General features: G+C 62.6%; 7 protein-coding genes across 7 annotated transcripts; 4 read left to right on the top strand and 3 right to left on the bottom strand.

Moving 5' to 3' along the window:
* Nucleotides 1-57: 57 nt before the first annotated feature.
* On the top strand, nt 58-981 carry SEC22 (SNAP receptor; the record flags this gene model as incomplete). The annotated part of the gene is made up of 4 exons (XM_069349254.1): nt 58-129; nt 213-322; nt 437-765; nt 827-981. The coding sequence occupies 4 exons, from the start codon at nt 58-60 to the stop codon at nt 979-981; spliced, it is 666 nt and encodes a 221-aa protein (XP_069212798.1).
* A 206-nt stretch (nt 982-1,187) lies between these two features.
* Q8F55_000602 (uncharacterized protein) lies at nt 1,188-2,906 on the bottom strand (the record flags this gene model as incomplete). Its single annotated transcript, XM_069349253.1, has 6 exons — nt 1,188-2,357; nt 2,417-2,489; nt 2,541-2,604; nt 2,650-2,720; nt 2,793-2,825; nt 2,881-2,906. The coding sequence occupies 6 exons, from the start codon at nt 2,904-2,906 to the stop codon at nt 1,188-1,190; spliced, it is 1,437 nt and encodes a 478-aa protein (XP_069212797.1).
* Nucleotides 2,907-3,508: 602 nt separating this feature from the next.
* On the top strand, nt 3,509-8,824 carry Q8F55_000601 (uncharacterized protein; the record flags this gene model as incomplete). Its single annotated transcript, XM_069349252.1, has 4 exons — nt 3,509-3,693; nt 3,739-3,898; nt 3,946-5,621; nt 5,665-8,824. The coding sequence occupies 4 exons, from the start codon at nt 3,509-3,511 to the stop codon at nt 8,822-8,824; spliced, it is 5,181 nt and encodes a 1,726-aa protein (XP_069212796.1).
* A 206-nt stretch (nt 8,825-9,030) lies between these two features.
* On the bottom strand, nt 9,031-11,347 carry Q8F55_000600 (uncharacterized protein; the record flags this gene model as incomplete). Its single annotated transcript, XM_069349251.1, has 9 exons — nt 9,031-10,216; nt 10,257-10,415; nt 10,463-10,555; nt 10,604-10,664; nt 10,710-10,761; nt 10,809-10,855; nt 10,906-11,066; nt 11,107-11,192; nt 11,246-11,347. The coding sequence occupies 9 exons, from the start codon at nt 11,345-11,347 to the stop codon at nt 9,031-9,033; spliced, it is 1,947 nt and encodes a 648-aa protein (XP_069212795.1).
* Nucleotides 11,348-11,715: 368 nt separating this feature from the next.
* Nucleotides 11,716-13,483, top strand: Q8F55_000599 (uncharacterized protein; the record flags this gene model as incomplete). Its single annotated transcript, XM_069349250.1, has 9 exons — nt 11,716-11,896; nt 11,948-12,157; nt 12,190-12,350; nt 12,389-12,425; nt 12,462-12,487; nt 12,543-12,869; nt 12,904-13,072; nt 13,113-13,318; nt 13,355-13,483. 9 exons carry the CDS (start codon nt 11,716-11,718, stop codon nt 13,481-13,483), a joined length of 1,446 nt encoding a protein of 481 aa, XP_069212794.1.
* Nucleotides 13,484-13,690: 207 nt separating this feature from the next.
* NEM1_2 (Nuclear envelope morphology protein 1) lies at nt 13,691-15,965 on the top strand (the record flags this gene model as incomplete). The annotated part of the gene is made up of 3 exons (XM_069349249.1): nt 13,691-13,952; nt 13,991-14,301; nt 14,334-15,965. The coding sequence occupies 3 exons, from the start codon at nt 13,691-13,693 to the stop codon at nt 15,963-15,965; spliced, it is 2,205 nt and encodes a 734-aa protein (XP_069212793.1).
* Nucleotides 15,966-16,022: 57 nt separating this feature from the next.
* Nucleotides 16,023-17,300, bottom strand: RPC40 (DNA-directed RNA polymerase core subunit rpc40; the record flags this gene model as incomplete). Its single annotated transcript, XM_069349248.1, has 5 exons — nt 16,023-16,153; nt 16,201-16,749; nt 16,787-16,913; nt 16,949-17,056; nt 17,094-17,300. The coding sequence occupies 5 exons, from the start codon at nt 17,298-17,300 to the stop codon at nt 16,023-16,025; spliced, it is 1,122 nt and encodes a 373-aa protein (XP_069212792.1).
* Between the last annotated feature and the right edge of the window lie 126 nt (nt 17,301-17,426).

Genomic DNA, 17,426 nt, shown 5'->3' with positions numbered 1-17,426 from the left:
GACAAGTTCCAGCGCTGCACTACTAACTTGCACAACACCACTTACACACTCATTACAATGGTCCGCAGCACGACCATCTTCCGCGTGAGCGACGGGCTTCCGCTGGCCGCGAGCGTCGACGACGAGACGGTGGGTCGAGCCGAGCCGCGCCGAGCCCGCAGGGCGAGGCGTGCGAGGCGGCGTGTGAGGGGGGCGGCGCTGACGGCGTGAAGACAGAGAAGGCCCTCACAGAGTACAAGCAGCAGAGCAAGCTCATCTTCCGGCGGCTCACGCCGAATTCTGAGCCGGCGTGCTCGATCGAGAGCGGGGACTATACGCTGCAGTGGGTTGGGCTTTGGGGCTCGTGCGGGCGGTGGAAGCTGTCCAGGGGACTGGGACGAGGCCACGCCGCCCAGCTCACGCCCCGCCTTCGGCGGCGCGCTCGCTGACGGCGCAGCTACCTAATCGTCGGCAACGTCATCTACATGTGCATCTGCGACCAGTCGTACCCGCGCAAGCTCGCCTTTTCCTACCTCGACGAGCTGAGCAAGGAGTTTCAGCGGAGCTACGGCGACAAGATCGACGCCGCGACGCGCCCCTACGCGTTCATGGGGTTCGACACGTTCATCTCAAAGACGACACGGCTGTACCGCGACAGCCGGAGCCTGACGCAGAAGGCCGGGCCGTCAAGCCAGCTCGACCAGCTCAACGAGAATTTGCAGGATGTTACGCGGATCATGACGAAGAATATGGAGGATCTGCTCTGGCGCGGCGATAGCTTGGACCGTGAGTTGCTGGCTCGCACCTCCTTGTTTAGGGGAGCGCCTGGATAATGCTCACGCCGTAGGCATGTCCCACCTCTCCACCTCCCTGCGCTCCGAGTCCGCAAAGTACAGGAAAGCGGCGCGGCGCATCAACATCGACGCGCTGATACGCAAGTGGGCGCCTGTGGGCGGTATCGGCTTCTTCGTCATCCTCTTCATCTGGTGGCGGTTCTTCTAAGCGAGGAGCAGAGGACGGGACGGACAGTACAGCGGCGACGACGGCGGCGACACACGCCGGCCACGCCCCCCACATGCTGCTATAGTATGCATCAGCGCAGTATGCATCAGCGCAGTGTGCATCAGCGCATCGCAGTGTGCACCGCGCAGCTCGCGCGAGCAAATGCAGGGTACAATAAGGAGAGTATAATGCTGTAGCCGTTGCCACTAGTGCGCCGCGTCCGTCAGCAGCCGCACCATCCGCCCGCGCAGCTGGTCCCACGCCTTCTTGGCGTTGCGCCGCATCCCGCCGTTCATGAGCAGCAGCGCAATCGTGCCGACAATCACCGTCGCGCCGACGCCGAGAATCGCGCGGCGGATGGCAGTCAGCAGCGCGAAAATGACGCGCGCAGACAGGCCCTGGCGCCTGCGCACGCGCACCGTCGTCGACGGCTGGCCATAGCCGCCCCACCGCGCCGCCTCGGCGTCCAGCTCGGCATCCTCGAGCTCGTCGGCCTCGCTCGTGCCCCAGAACCAGTGCCGCTTGCGGTTCTGGCGCCGCAGAATCATGGCCTGCGAGTGCTCGAGCGTCGCCAGGCGCTCGTGCAGCGCCTGCAGCGACGTCTGTATTGACGCCAGCGTTGCGGGTAGGTTGAGCGGCGCCTGCGAAAACGTCGACACGGACGCCGGCCGCTGCAGGTACGGCGAGGGGTGGGGGAGGTATGGCGACGGGTAGTGGTGCGGCACGTTGTCTGGCGTGCCAAAGTCGCGCGCGATGGGGTATCCCGATTGCTGCTGCTGCTGGGGTGGCTGGTGCACCTGCGTTGGTGGCCGGACAGGGTGCTCTGGCACAAAGCTGAGCGATGGCGTTCCTTGCTGCCGGCGCGCGCTACGGAGATTTGCCAATGGGTCACGCTGGTCACCGACGCTGCCCGCCACGCCGCCAAACAGGCTCTGCGGGCGCGACCCACCGGGCGGCGCGAACGGGCTCATCGGGTATGGTCCGCTGGGGTGCTGCTGCGTGAACGGCTGGACGGGGGGTGCAAACGACTGGTTCTCGCTACCGTACGCCGACGGGTTGGCGAGGTTGACGAGCGAGCGATAAGACGTATTCAGCGCCGACGGCGGAATGATGTTTGGCGCGACGTCTGGAGCGGGCAGCGACGGGTCTGGCGGAGCGTAGGCCCGGCTCAGCTCTGACTGTGTCTGGGATGCCCGCCGGCCGTCGAGGGGGTCTAGTCGCTCGTCGTCGTTGAGCGGCGACGCGTGCGAGGAGTGGAACGAAGAAGTAGACGACGCGGGAGACGCTGGCCGGTCCGCATCCAGCGGACCCATGGCCTCGAGCTCGGCAATGTACCGCTTCGCGTCCGCAGACTGGTATTCGAACCGCTGGAATATCTGGGTCCAAGCGTCAGCGAAAAACGCGCGTACATCGCGTCTGCTAGCTGGGTCCACACCTTTATCAGAGCTGCAATGTACAGCTGCTTGGCCTCGGCCTTGTTGACACCCTTGACTTTGTTCCACGAGTCCCTGCGCGCCGTCAGCACGGTGCCGAGGGTGGGAGCGCCGTTTGACACGTACCACTTTGCTCGTCCGAGCATGTCGAGCATGCCCGGCCGTGGCGCACTGATATCCCCCTCGGTCGCTGGTGGGTCAGGACAGTGCTAGCTTCCCACGCGCAGCTGCTTACCCTGCTTGTACAGCGCGTACAACTGCAGCTTCTCTTCATAGCTCGTCTGCACCGGGCCGCTTTTGGGCAGGCTGGACGCGTCAGCGGCACGTCACTACGGTTGAGCGGCGGCGGCGGCGTCGGCGGCGAGTCGAGGGATTTACCTTTGGACAATGTCTACCGCCCGGTGAAATTGCCTTGGGAACGCGTCAGCAGGTACGTCTTGTCGAGCTTGTTGCGCGTTTATCTCACTTGTCTATTGAATTTGTTGTTGCCATGATGTGTCGAGTGTTGCGAGCACGCGAGATCGAGGCCGAGATGGGTTGCGTTGTGGGATGGGTGTTGATGGATGAACAAGGCGACGAAGGGGGGAGGAAGTGTTGGCTGGCTCGGTCACGGCAAAGTGCGTCGTCACTGTAACCGGTCTCCGACTCTCACAAGTCGCGACTAGTAAACGGCCGCCCTGCAGGCAGGCCAACAAGCCCACGGCCGAGTAACGCGGAAGTATTACAAACTGTCCCTCAGGTCATTAGGATTTCGACCCCAAACACAACAAATACTAACCAAGAGTGGTCAAATGTCACTCACCGGTCACCACGTGGACCACGTGGTACACGCGACACCCACATGGCATATCAAGCTTACATAACAGTTAAATTTCTGTGGAGGGACGAGTTTGTCCTCGTCAAATCTCTGCGACGCCTCGTCGAGCCGTCGTTACACCACCTCCAACCCCCATCGCGGTCGCCTCTTTATCGGCAGCGAGAGCCCACTCGCACCTCGCCAACAAAGCAGACGACGCAGCGTCGCCCAGTCGCACACACGCGCGCCTGTGGCACCCCTCAAACCAAACGACTAAAAGAGCAACGGCCCAGCCAACATGGACATCGCTCACTCCCTCCACTCCGAGGTCTCGTCCCTCTCCTTCTCCTTCCTCTCGTCCGACGACATCCGCTCCATCTCGGTCAAGAAGATTGACAACCCCGTCCTCCTCGATAACCTCAACCTCCCCACCCGCGGCGGTCTCTATGACCCCAAGCTCGGCCCGATGGGCCCTCGCGACATGTAAGTTAGCTTCGAAGGCCGGGTGGACGAAGCTGACAGAGCCAGCTGCGAGACATGTAACCTGTCGTACTTTGCGTGCCCAGGTCACTATGGCCATATCGAGCTCCCGACGCCGGTCTATCACCCACTCTTCATGAACCAGTGCTACCAGCTCCTCCGCTCAGTCTGTCTCTACTGCCACCACTTCAAGATGCCAGAGATTATGGTTCGTGTCTGCTGCCCACCCAGGGACTTGTAGCTAACGCATCACAGCTGAAGAGGTACATCGCCCGGTTGAGGCTGCTGGATGCCGGTCTTCTCGAGGAGTCCCACTACGTCGCCAACTTCCGCCCCCAGACTGGTGACCGCGGAGGTGCCGCGGAGGACGCCGAGGAGGAGGACGCCGACGTCTCTGTCCCTGCCGAGACGGCTGCCGAGTTCATCCTGCGTATGGAGCTGTACGTTAAGACGGTCCTCAAGAACAAGAAGGCCCGTGGAAACCGTGACGACTACAAGGACGGTCTCGTGTTCGAGGAGAGGAGGCGCGTCTTGAACGAGTTTGGCAAGAAGATCTGGGCCAAGTGCTCCCACTGCCAGGCTTACGGCAACACGTTCCGCAAGGAGAAGTCGGCCAAGATTGTCGAGTACGACCTCACCCCCAAGCAGAAGCTTGCCAACGCCACCCTGGGCCTCAAGAAGGCTTCCATCAACTTTGCCAACGGCCGCTCCATCACCAAGAAGCACAAGTCATCAAAAGACATTGACGTCGACGAGGGAATCGAGGCCAGCAGCGCATCAAGTGCCAGTGGAAGCGATGCCGAGGATGAGGCTATGGACGTCGACGAATCTGAGAAGGACGACGACTCGGATGAGGACGAGGCCGACGAGGGCATTGTCGCCGACGGCCCCGCCAGGACTGCTAGTGGCCAGATCAAGGGAACCCGTGGCAGGAATGAGCGCGTTATCGCTGCCGCCGAGGTCCGCGACCACCTCCGTCGCCTCTTCCAGAAGGAGACCGAGGTCTGCTCGCTCCTCTACGGCCGCCACGGTGCTCCCCAGACTGGCTCTCACGCCACTCCCCCTCCGATCGCCGACATGTTCTTCATGGACGCCATGACTGTCCCTCCTACCCGCTTCCGCCCTGCTTCCAAGATGGGCGACGACCTGTTCGAGAACAGCCAGAACTCGCTTCTCACTGCCGTCATCAACACGAGCGAGCGCATCATCGAGCTCAACCAGAACTTGATCGACTTCTCTAAGAAGGACAAGAGTGAGGAGCTCTTGGAGCTGCTCTCCAAGCTCGACGAGAAGCGCACCTTTGAGCTGCTCCTCGAGGCCATCGTCAAGCTCCAGCACGACGTAAACTCGTTCATGGACAGCACCAAGAACCCTACTGTCATGAAGCAGGGTAAGCTTCCTCCCCAGGGTATCAAGCAGCTCCTCGAGAAGAAGGAGGGTCTCTTCCGCAAGCACATGATGGGCAAGCGTGTCAACTACGCCGCTCGTTCCGTCATCTCGCCCGACATCAACGTCGAGACCAACGAGATCGGTATCCCTCCCGTCTTCGCCAAGAAGCTCACCTACCCCGAGCCCGTCACCCCTCTGAACGTCCACGAGATGCGCCAGCTCGTCATCAACGGCCCCAAGCAGCACCCCGGTGCCTCGATCGTCCAGAACGAGGACGGCACCCAGATCTCGCTTGACCGCATGACCCTGCAGCAGCGTACGGCCCTTGCCAACCAGCTCCTCACGCCTCAGAACGACGCTTACGGCGCTGGCTCCTCTTCGGGAGGCCCTCAGGCCCGCAACAAGAAGGTTTACAGGCACATCCGCGACGGTGACATTGTCATCCTCAACCGTCAGCCCACCTTGCACAAGCCTTCCATGATGTGCCACCGCGTCAAGGTTCTCCGCGGCGAGAAGACGATCCGCATGCACTACGCGAACTGGTGAGCTAACCTGTCGACCGGTGACATAGCTGACCCCCCACAGTAACTCGTACAACGCCGACTTCGACGGTGACGAGATGAACATCCACTTCCCTCAGAACGAGGTGGCGCGTGCCGAGGCCATGATGATCGCCAACACCGACAACCAGTACCTTGTGCCCACGTCCGGTGCCCCCCTTCGTGGTCTTATCCAGGACCACGTCGTTGCTGGTGTCTGGATGTGCAACAAGTCGTCCTTCTTCACCCGCGACGAGTACTACCAGCTCATCTATGGCGCGCTCCGCACGGAGGACGGATACACGGGCCACAGCCGCATCATCACCCTCCCTCCTGCCATTTTCAAGCCCAAGCCCATGTGGACCGGCAAGCAGATCATCTCCACCATCATGGCCAACCTCACGCCCGCCACTTCCCGTGGCCTGAACCTCTCGTCCAAGAACAAGATCCAGAACCAGCTCTGGGGCCGCGACGACTCGAAGGACAACGAGCTGTCCGAGGAGCTTGTCCTCTTCGTCGATGGCCATCTCCTTCGCGGTGTTCTTGACAAGTCGCAGTACGGTGCTTCGGCCTACGGTCTCATCCACTCGGTCCACGAGCTGTACGGCCCCTACATCGCCAACCGCCTTCTCGGTGTTCTCAGCAGGCTGCTCACGAAGTACCTCCAGCACACCGCCTTCACATGTCGTATGGACGACCTTATCCTTACGGCTGAGGGCGAGGCTCACCGCAAGAAGATTCTCGACGATGGGTCCAAGGACGGCATGCAGGCTGCCATCGAGTACGTCGGTCTCCCCGCCGACTCGAAGCACGACGACCCCGACACGCAGGCCAACCTCAAGATCCGCCTTGAGGAGATCCTCCGTGACGACCACCTCATGGCTGGATTGGACGCCAAGATGCAGTCCGTGTTCAACAAGACCACGACCAAGATCAACAACGAGGTCCTCCCCGCCCACCTCGTGCGCCCCTTCCCCTACAACAACATGCAGACCATGACCATCTCGGGTGCCAAGGGCTCCAAGGTCAATGCATCGCAGATCTCGACACTTCTGGGCCAGCAGGCGCTTGAGGGTCGTCGTGTCCCCGTCATGGTTTCCGGCAAGACGCTCCCCGCCTTCAAGCCTTTCGAGACCATGGCCCGCGCTGGTGGCTACGTTGCCAACCGTTTCTTGACAGGTGTCCGCCCCCAGGAGTACTACTTCCACAGTATGGCTGGTCGCGAAGGTCTTATCGACACGGCCGTCAAGACTGCTCGTTCGGGTTACCTCCAGCGCTGTCTTATCAAGCACCTCGAGGGTGTCAAGGTCCACTACGACCACACTGTGCGTGACTCGGACTCGTCCGTCCTCCAGTTCTACTACGGCGAGGATGCTGTCGACGTCACCAAGTCGACGCACTTGGACAAGTTCGACTTCACGGCCAGAAACTTTGACTCGCTCTCGACCAAACTCAAGCCCCAGGAGCTTGTTGGCAAGGTCGAGCAGACCGAGGCGAGCGACTACATGAAGAAGGCTCTCAAGAAGCCTGGAAAGTACGAGCCTGTCATGAGCAAGTTTACGCCTTCGCGCTACGTTGGTGCCATGTCCGAGGCGTACGCCGCCAAGGTCAACGAGTACATCAACAAGAACCCCCAGGGTCTCATCAAGCGCAAGAACCAGGAAGACGTTGCCGCACCCTACTCTGCCACCAAGGTCGCCGAGAAGGAGTTCATGCAGCTTGCCCGTGTGCGCTACATGCGCAGCTTGGTCGAGCCCGGAGAGGCCGTCGGCCTGCTTGCCTCGCAGGGTGTCGGTGAGCCATCTACCCAGATGACTCTCAACACCTTCCACTTGGCTGGTCACGGTGCCGCCAACGTTACCCTCGGTATCCCCCGTCTTCGTGAAATCGTCATGACTGCCGCCCAGAAGCCGGCCACGCCGACCATGAGCCTTCCTATTCGCGAGAGCGTTGAGGACGCCGACATCGAGTCGTTCACCAAGGAGGTGACCAGACTCAACCTCTCCGAGGTCGTTGACCGCGTCACGGTCACTGAGCGCCTTTCTGGCAAGTCGGTCGAGGCCAACAACTCGCGTCTCCGCAAGTACACTGTTCTCCTCGAGTTCTTCGACGAGAAGGAGTACACCGAGGAGTACCGAATCACCAAGGAGCAGCTCCACGAGTCGCTGGCTACCAGCTTTGCTCTTCGTCTGCGCAAGGAGATTGTCAACGAGATGCGCACTGCGGTCAAGACCAAGGAGCAGGACCTCTCGGTCGGCAAGGGCCTCCGCGTCCGCGCCGACGACCAGGACGAGAGTGGCCCCAGCGCTCGCAGAGGCCGCGACGACGAGATCGACGACGATGATGGAGACGCGTACCAGCTCAAGCGCCAGGCTCAGGCCAAGCAGCACGAGTACGATGAGGACGACGAGCCCGCTGGCGGTGTCGTCGACCTTGAGGACATTGTCGAGCGTGAGGACGAGGAGTCGGATGACGAGGAGGAGGAGGACGAGAAGACCGACGCGACGGCCGCTGCCAAGTCCAACCGCCGCTCCGACGACCTTGCCGACGAGTTCAAGAAGGTTGCCAAGTTCGCGACCAACTTCAGCTTCGACATCCACAACGGCAAGACTGCCCAGTTTGACCTCGAGTTCCCTGGCCAGGCCCCCAAGCTTCTGCTTGTCGACCTCGTTGAGCGCAGCTGTCGCTCGGCTGTCATCCACGAGGTTCCCAACATTGGCCGCTGCATGAAGGTGTTCGACGACAAGGGATTCACGGGCAAGCTCATCACCGAGGGCTCCAACATCCAGGGCATGTGGGCGCTCGCCGACGAGCTCATCGACCTCGACCGCCTGGGCTCGAACGATGTGTACGCCATCCTCCAGACGTACGGTGTCGAGGCTGCGCGCCGCACCATCATCAATGAGATGTCGTCCATCTTCGGCGCGTACGGTATCGGTGTCGACTACCGCCACTTGACCGTCATTGCCGACTACATGACGCACAACGGCGGCTACAAGCCGTTCAACCGTACGGGTATCGCGGCCAAGTCTTCGCCTCTTCTCAAGGCGTCGTTCGAGACGACGGTGGCGTTCTTGTCAGACGCAACACTGCACGGCGACTACGACGATCTGACCAGCCCCGCGGCCAAGATTGTCATGGGCAAGCCGAGTGGCTCGGGCACTGGCTCGTTTGACATTCGTGCGCCACGGCAAATCTCGGCGTAGGTGGCGACGGTGGCGGTTGTAGGAGCATGATAGAAGGTAGACCTCACATTATTCTGGATCAGTTTTTGCATAGCATGCAACATTTGCAATTGGCGGGTAGTGGCTATGGAGCGCGAGGGAGACTGGCTCGATGCAAGAAGGGCGGGGGCGGGGGCATGAGTTGGGTGCACTCGTGAAACGGCGTTAATGCAAGAAGACGTTGGAATCTAGTGCTCGTCGTCCGAGTGGGCGAACGGCGACTGGGCAGGGGCCGCGGAGAAGGGCGACTCGTCCTCCGAGGCCGAGCGCTGCGGGGTACGTGAGATGGTGGACGAGCGGGAGCGGTTGTACGCCACGGGGGGTGGGGACGCGATGCGGGCGGCCGACGTGGCCGTGTTGCGGCGCGACGGAGGCGGGGGCGGGGCGGGGCCCTTGGCGAGCGAGCCCGAGCGGGAGCGGTTGGCCGAGGGGACGACGGGCGGGGGCTGCGCGGCGGCGGCGAGGGAGGTGTCGTCGCTGTTGTTGTGGTACAGCTCGCTCTCGCTCTCCGTGTCGAGGAGCTCGTCGTTGCGCGAGCTGCTGCGGGGGAGCGGCGCGCGTGCGTGCGGCGTGCTCCTGAACCCTGCGGTGAGGGGCGACGTGATGCGCGGGCTCGAGGTGCGGCGCGGCGTGATGAGCACGGGCGGAGGGCGGAACTCTCCCTCCTCGACATACTCCTCGACATAGTTGCGCGGGAACAGGCCCTGCTGCCCGTCAACCTCGCCCAGCGCCCACGCCGAAGTGGACGGCGCGCCGACGAGCTCGACAATCTGGCCCGCCTTGAGCGGGAGCTCGTCCGCCTCGAGCCCGTCAAAGTCGAAGAGGACTTTGTAGAGAGGCCGGTCGGGTGTCGAGGGGGAGGTGAGCGCCCGCCTTCGCGGTGGCTGGAGCCCGGGGCCAGAGGCCCCGGCAGCAGAGTGCGAGCGCGTGCGTCCGGCAGCAGGGCGCTCGGGAGGAGTGTACGGGTCGTACAGCGTGTCCTCGGCCCCCTCGGCCAGACTGATGTGTCGCTTCTCCTCGTCGCTGATGTTGTCGTACTTCTTGCCAAACGACTTGGACTTGGCGGCGAACGAGCCGAACGAGGGCATGATGGACCGGCCCTTGCCCTTGCCTGCTGACGCCGCGCTGTCCGAGCGCGCGCGGTTGCCCTTCTTCTCGCCGTTGGTGGGCTTCTTCTCTCCGCTGTCCTCGTCGTCGTCAGATACGTGGGCTGACGTCTGCCTGTTGAAGCTGGGTCTGCTTGGCAGACTGGGTCTGCTGGGCGTCTTGGGCCGAGTCGGCGTGCGCGACGTAGCGCTTGCATTTGCAGAACGGGCCGAGGCGTTAGACTTTGCCCTGGGCCGGCTGTCCGATGCCACGAAAGAAGAATGGATGCTGTGCGTGTCAGCGAAGCGCACCACGGGCCGCCCCTTACGTCGTCGGGAACTCGTCGCGAAGGTCGTCCAAGATCTCCTTGCACCGGGTAAAGTAATCACGCTCCGCCTCGAGCAGGTCGGTCAGGGCAGCGAACTGCGCCTCTTCGTGCTCCTTGATAGCCTCCATGCGGAGCTTCGTCTCCTCCTCGGCTTCCTCACTACGCGTGTCAGTCTCGCCCATGCATAAAGGCTCGGCACAACTCACAAGCGCTGCTGCGCCAGCTCGACTTCCTGGTCCAGCGCTTCTGACTGCCGCTTGCTCGTCTTCTGACGCATGAGCGCCGCGTCCAGGGTCAGCCTGGGGGCGTGCGTCAGCAGTGATACGCGGCCGCCGGACAGTCCATACCTTCGTGAGTCCATCTTCTTGCGGAAGATCTTGTACTCGTCAACGGCGGCGAGGGCAGTTTCTGTGGTGGTCAGCCGGGCCATCTCCCGAGTCGCGTGCCACGAACCGTTGCTCGTCACGTAGCCCTCCTTGATGCGATCGCCAAACTCCTGTTGAACCTGGAACTGTTAGCCACACCGCACAGACGGCAAGGGAAACAGCTCACAGTTGCGAGCTTTCCCCGCGCCCGCCCATACGCGGTCAATCCCTCGCCTGGTTGAATGATCAGCGCGGGTTACGACCCATCCCTCGGCGGCACTTACCGAACGCTCCACCGACGTCGTTGCCGTAATCGATCATGACGGTGCCCAGCGCCTCGCCAGCGAGCATCTTCTCCTTGCTCAACTGGCCCGGCGGGTGCGGGTCAGCGCTCAGCGCGACCTTTGTGAGCTGGTCATAGAACGGGGTGGAGGTGGCATGGAGGCTGGTAATGTCAGCCGTGGCTCCCGGTGGAGCGCGCTTACCGCTCGATCCCGATACGGAGCTTGTTGATCTCTCCCTCAAACTCGGTAAACTCTTCAGAGAACTCTGTCTTCTCTCCAGAGAAGACCTAGTGAGGGCGTGTGAGCTGTCGCGTGCAACGGCCATCCGCTAGCTTCCCACCTTTTCGTTTGTCCACTGGGTGACCTTGTTCAGCTGTGATGTGAGCTTGATGCGCGTGTTGCTCGTCGTGTTGCGCACCTGCTTGAGAGCCTTGCGCTGCATCGTGAATGCGTTGCGCGAGTGTGCTGCGAGTGGCAAGGGCGATGTGATGGGGGGGCAAAGGGCAAAGAGTTGGTGGTGGTCGTCGTCGTTTGGGGGTCGTGGAGTTCCAGACCGGCCAGAGTTGGTAGATCGGATCGTACCAGCCAAGTCTCGGGCTCGTGCTATCTTGGAGCGTCATGAGAGGATTACGTAACAATTTACCCCACACCCGCCCCACATGGTCGTTGTCGGTGCCTGGGAGGGGCGACCGACAAAGGCGGCAACAGACGGCCACTGCCGCAACAGATGCTACAAGTAAATGGTGCAACTCATCCGTCGACAAGGACATCTCCACCTTACACATCGCCTCAACGACGACACCTGCGACAATGACAACGGTACCCACAGCCTCTGGCCTCTCATACCTCGTCATATCCGGCGGGACAGGAGCAAACTCGTTCGCGTCAGCCTTTGGTCGCGCGCCGGCCTTCGTCCTGCCCGTGTCAGACGACGGTGGGTCGTCTGCCGAGATCCTGCGGTGCTTTGGAGGGCCGTCAATCGGTGACATCCGTGAGTTATAGCTGCACAGAAACTGCATTGACAGCTAATGCTCTCGCTCAGGATCCCGCCTCATCCGCCTGATTCCTCTCCCGCCAAAAGGGCAAGAAGCCGAGGAAGACGTGGAGCGCCGCGCGATCTACAACCTCATGGCGCACCGCTTCCCTGCCGACGCGCCGGAGAGCGTCGTCCGTGAGCGCTGGGAGGAGATCGTGGAAGGACGCGGCGAGCTGTGGAACGGCGTCGGGGAGGATAAGAAGGAGTGTATCCGAGGTTAGTCGCCCCGCCAACGAAGCTCACCCCAGCCTTCCTGGTCCACTTCCAGACGCTGTGTCTCCGCCGTGCACACAAGCGCTTCTCTTTCCGAAACTTCTCGCTGGGTAACGGGTTCTTGACGGGTGCCCGCGATCTTTTCAGCAACTTGCCGAGTGCCATCTTCCTCTTCAAGTCTGTGGCTGGTGTGAACGTGAGTTGAGGCGTGGGACCTGGGCTAACTGGTCGTAGGAGCGGGCGCAGGTTATCCCCGTGATCAACACAAACCGTGAGTGACGAGTGAAGGTCGCCGCTGACAAGTAAGAAACTATCACGATTGCGGTCCAGCTTGTAGGTGTTGGCTGTCTATGCCTGACATCAGCCAGAGCTACATTAACATCCCCAGGAAAACCAGAGTACAATCGTCGGACAGTGCAACATCTCCCACCCGACTCCTACCTCCAACCCGCTCCTCAGACATAATGCAGGTGGTGTCCCAGTCGTCCCAGTGGCACTCAACGGCGGCGTCAGGAGACCTGGAACGAGGCGAGACTCGCGGACATTTGACACTGCGGAGAGCGCCCTGGCTACTCCAGAACGGGGGGCCACGCCGTTGATGACGGGCGAGGAGACCGAGGAGGTCGGGAGCAACCTCGCATACACCAAGGGCATGAAGGAGGTGCCTCTTGAGTCGCGCATCGAGCGCTTGTTCTACATCAACCTGTATGGACAAGTAAGTCTCCCCTCTGGGCTCCACTGACGCCCAGGAAATCTTCCCCGAGCCCAATACCGACTTCTACAACGCTTTGGACAAGCGTGACGTACTCGTCTACAGCTGTGGTTCTCTGTGGACTAGCATTGTGCCGTGCATTGCTCTTCGTGGCCTTGGGACGTCCATCGCCCAGTCAAAGTCGTTGAAGGCGAAGGTTGTGCTGCGTAAGTTGTGCCTCCCGCAATAGTCAACTTACACCGCCAGTAAACTCGGTGAATGACCGCGAAACTGGCGACTACACGGCCATGGACTACATCGACACGATCGCCAACATGCTGCGACACTACGACGTGCCAGCGCCGCTGCGGGCCAACCTCGGAGACGTCGTGCCGTGGGAGACACGGAGCTTCATCACGCATGTTGCGTATCTGGAAGGGAGCGCAGTCCCTGTCAACGAGAAGGCGATTAGGGTGGGCTGCAATCGTCGTTCACTGCTGACAGTGTAGGACCGAGGCATCAAGGTCATCCGGATTCCTGCCTCGATCCACCAAACGCCGTCAGGCAAGACCCCGCTGTTCAAATCCTCCACAGTCAGCTGGGCCATGGATCGTGTCGTCGAGGACATTGGCCATTAGCCTGCGCGCACTGCATCTTGACGCACGGACGCTGTTGTAAGACGATTTCTAATGCACCCATTTGTATTAGATTAGAGTTTGTCCTTCGCCGCCGCCATGACGGCATGCTGTGAGAGTGGAGTGAATGACCCATCCACCTCCACTTCTGCTTCTCGTTCAACTTTCGCAACCCCCTGAATCACCCATTGTCCAAAGAACAACACACAAATGCCAGAGCGGCTCCAGCTCCCTATTGCCCCCTCGGGCCCACAGCTGGGCGCGCACGTCGCTGCGCTCGACCTGCTCGCTGCGCGTCTCGATGCCCTGCCCAGCCGCTCGCGCTGGCCGGCGCGCGTGCCGCTCAACTCGAAGGCGAGCTTCGAGGGCGAGGTCGTGCACACCAACGAGATCAAGGTCAACGTGTCGGGCGACTGGTGGGTCGAGATGAGCGCGCACGAGGCGGCGGACTACGTGAGGCGGCGGCGAGACGGTGAGTGCAAGTGCTCGCAGAGGCATTGCTGACCCCAGCCCTGCTGCACGAGCAAGCGCGCTTGATGGACGGCAAGCCGCCGTCGACCGAGGACCACGTCGCCAAGTCGCTCGGGCTGGCTATGCGTCTCAACCCCGAGGAGATCAAGTTCGACCCGCTGTTCGCGCACCCTGTGAAGGAGTCGAAGCGCAAGCACGAGGAGAAAGCAAAAGAGAAGCAGAAGGAGAAAGCGGTGCCAGCCCCGGCGGCCGACGACCTGCCCGACTCACTCCAGCGCCTCGTCGACCTCGTCGGCACACAGATGCAGGACAAGCTCAACATCCCTTCCCCGACTGGAGGCAAGGACACGGTGGGTGGAACGTGGGGTTGCGCTGACGGCAGGTCGAGACGGACGAGGGGCTGCCAATCCACGAGATTCGTGAGGCGCTCGACGGCAGCGCGCTCACACCGATGCCCGAGGGCGAGGGCGAGGGCGCCGTCACCCTGCCCGAGGAGGACGGGGACTACTGGTCCGAGGAGGCGGTCGCGAGACGCGAGGAGCTGCGCCGACGCATCTTCCACGACGGGAGCGATACCGAGGAGGATGACGACGACGACATGGACGTGGATGCCGCCGAGGAGGCCAAGCCGCCGACTCCACCAGTCGCCCACCCTGCTGCGTCTGCGTCGACCGCGAGTCTCGTGCCGCCCGAGGACGTTGACATGGGCGACGAGCCCACGCCCAGCCTCTCGCGCTCGTCGTCCATCTCGCAGCCGCCCAAATCCATCCTCAAGGCCCCATCGCGCAAGAAGAGCGTGTCGTTCGACGCGTCGGTGCCGCTGCCGCCTGACTCACCGCCGGTGCGCGGCATGCCCATCGGCGTGCAGGTGCCCGACTCGGGGCCCAAGACGATCCCGATCCTGAACGCACCCAAGCCTGGGCAGCGCAAGGAGCCATTCGGGGGCTTCAGGCGCGGGTTCCTGCAGGCCGGGCCGCCGCCCGTGCCGCAGATTGTCGAGGTGCCGCCCGACGCACCCGCACCTGCGCCCGTACAGGAGGACACACCGATGGAGGCCGAGCCAGCCCCGCAGCCGAAGAAGCAGAGCCTGTTCGCCCAGCGTCGGGCGCAGGCAGCCGGCCCGTCTTTCCCCAAGCTTGCCGACACGCCGCCCATGGTGACCATGAAGCATGCGGTGCAGGAGAAGTCAGCGGTGCCCGTTGCGCCGTCGCGCCCACTCAACGCGCCGCCAAGCGTCGGGCCGGCGCGTGCTGCCCCCGACCATATGGACGAGGACACCGACGATGACGACGACGAGTACGGCGACCTCGGCGAGTTCTCCGACGATGAGGAGGACGAGTACAACCTCGACGAGGCGCTGCTCGCACGCGAGGTCGCGCTCGAGTATCACAGACGGCAGGCGTACCAGAAGCCGGTTGACCCGGACGAGGTGGACCCCGAGGCCGAGGACGCGAATGTGCTCATGGGGATCCCGCGTGTCTCAACCATTTCGGGCCAGGACGACGACAGCAGCCTGCGCATCGTCAACCCGACGGCCGACGACCTGAGCCAGTTCCTGCGCGTCGGCAGGGCAGAGGACGGCGAGCTCGTCTTCGAGCAGCCGGTCGTCGACGACAACTCGGACTCGGACGGCGAGGCGATCGGCGCCGACGCCGACGACCGCCGCCAGCGCAGGCAGAGGAGGAAGGACGTCATGGCGCAGCTGCTTACTGGCGACTACTCTGACCGCCCGTTGAGCGGCGCCGCGCTGGAGCAGGTGGAGAAGGCGAAGCAGGCCGCGTTCCAGCAGTCACTCCCGCCGGCCGTGGCGGCTGCCCCTGCTGCACCTGCGCCTGTCGCTGCCCCAGCTGCCCCCGCGCAGGCTCCCAAGCCTGACCCCCGCCGCGATGTGGTTGAGCGCGTCGCACCACCACAACGCCCCGCTGCCGCTCCGCAGCCAGAAGCCGCCGCCGCTGCGGCGCCCGCGCCCGCGCCGAAGAAGGTATCCCGCTTCAAGGCAGCCCGCGGCCAGTAGCCCTCCGTATCAGGGTATCAATACATGCCATGTAACCATACGTGCAAACGATGTCTATTATGCTGAGGCGTCGGACGCGAACAGCTTCTCGAGGCCAGCCTCGACGGCGGTGATCTTGCCGAGCATGATCTTGATGGCCTCGGGGACGAGGTCGCCGGGGCGGTACTGGCCTGCCGATTCGACGTTGACTGGGAGGGTCAGATGATTCACAACACGCAACCGCCATCTAACTCACACAGGAAGTGGTCGCGGATACGGGCGAGCTCGACCAGGTCCTGGAACTCTGGGTGGCGGAGGACCTCGCGCGAGACCGTGTCCTTGCGGGGGTTGGCAATGACGACCTGGTTGTCGCCGTGCTCGTCCTTCTTGATCTCGACGACGCCGGGCGCAAAGCACTTCTTGAACTTCTCCTGGTGCTCCTGCGGGATGGGGCCGCGCAGGATGATGTGCGGCAGGAGGCGGTAGCTGGCCGTCGCGACGGGCGAGTACTTTGCGTGGTCGGCTCCGATGCCCTTGCGCGCAAAGCAGTGCAGGTCGACGACCTGTCCTGGGCGGAGCTTGACGAGCAGGATGTCGTCGAGCACGGGTTTTGGCTCGCGCCCGCGGTACTTGAGCGCCTGGTTGCCGCTCGGCGCCCACTTCATCATGCCCGTGTACACGTTCGAGTCGTGGTACAGCTTCTTGGGGTCCGTCTCGCCCGGCGCCGCGTCCCGCCGCCTCTCGCACTTGATCCGCAGGTCGAAGACGTGCGTGTCCGTCTCCATTGGGGCCGAGTAGGCGGTCGCTGCGATAGTCAGCACTTCGTGGCAGGGCCGACCCACGCTTGAAGTCGAGCGTCCGCGGGTCAATCTTGAGAGGGACAAGGCCGACGCGGTGGGCAAGCACCTCGTCCTGCATGATCGACGTGTTGTTCCACACGTACACGTCCTCGATGGCGACGGTGGGGACCTGGGTGTGAGCTGCGTCTGACTAGGATAGCTCACCTCGGCGATCATGATGCGGCGGAGCGCGTTGGCGATCGAGGCGTCGACGCCGACGAGGTCAAACTCGATCGTGGACGGCGTCAGGCGCTGCACCGACACGACGAGGTTCTGCCGTCAGCTCTGCGCGGCCCACCGACCGACCCACCTCCTTGAACTTGTCGAGGCTCCACGAGTGGTCCTCGCCGGGGTAGTGGCCGGGGAACTCGGAGTTGGAGACCGCGCCAACACGCTCAGGCAGCACCTGCACATGGCGCCGGGGGTTGTTGTTGTCGAGCGGCATGGTTGCCTCGTCGTCGTCGATGAGGATGATGTGCTGCTCGATGCAGACTGCACTTTCGTCGATGTCATTCATGACAGAGCCGTACATCAACTTTTGCGATTGCGAGGGGGGGACCGGATAACGACCACGTGGGAGAAGTGGAGGTATTTGGTTCCGTGGTTGACGCGACTTGCTTTCTTTACCCTGCAGTGCGACGCG

This window comes from Vanrija albida (genome assembly GCF_041260175.1).
Source record: "Vanrija albida strain AlHP1 chromosome Unknown contig_1, whole genome shotgun sequence".
NCBI lineage: Eukaryota > Fungi > Basidiomycota > Tremellomycetes > Trichosporonales > Trichosporonaceae > Vanrija > Vanrija albida.
This window is presented reverse-complemented; position numbering and strand designations above follow the sequence as displayed.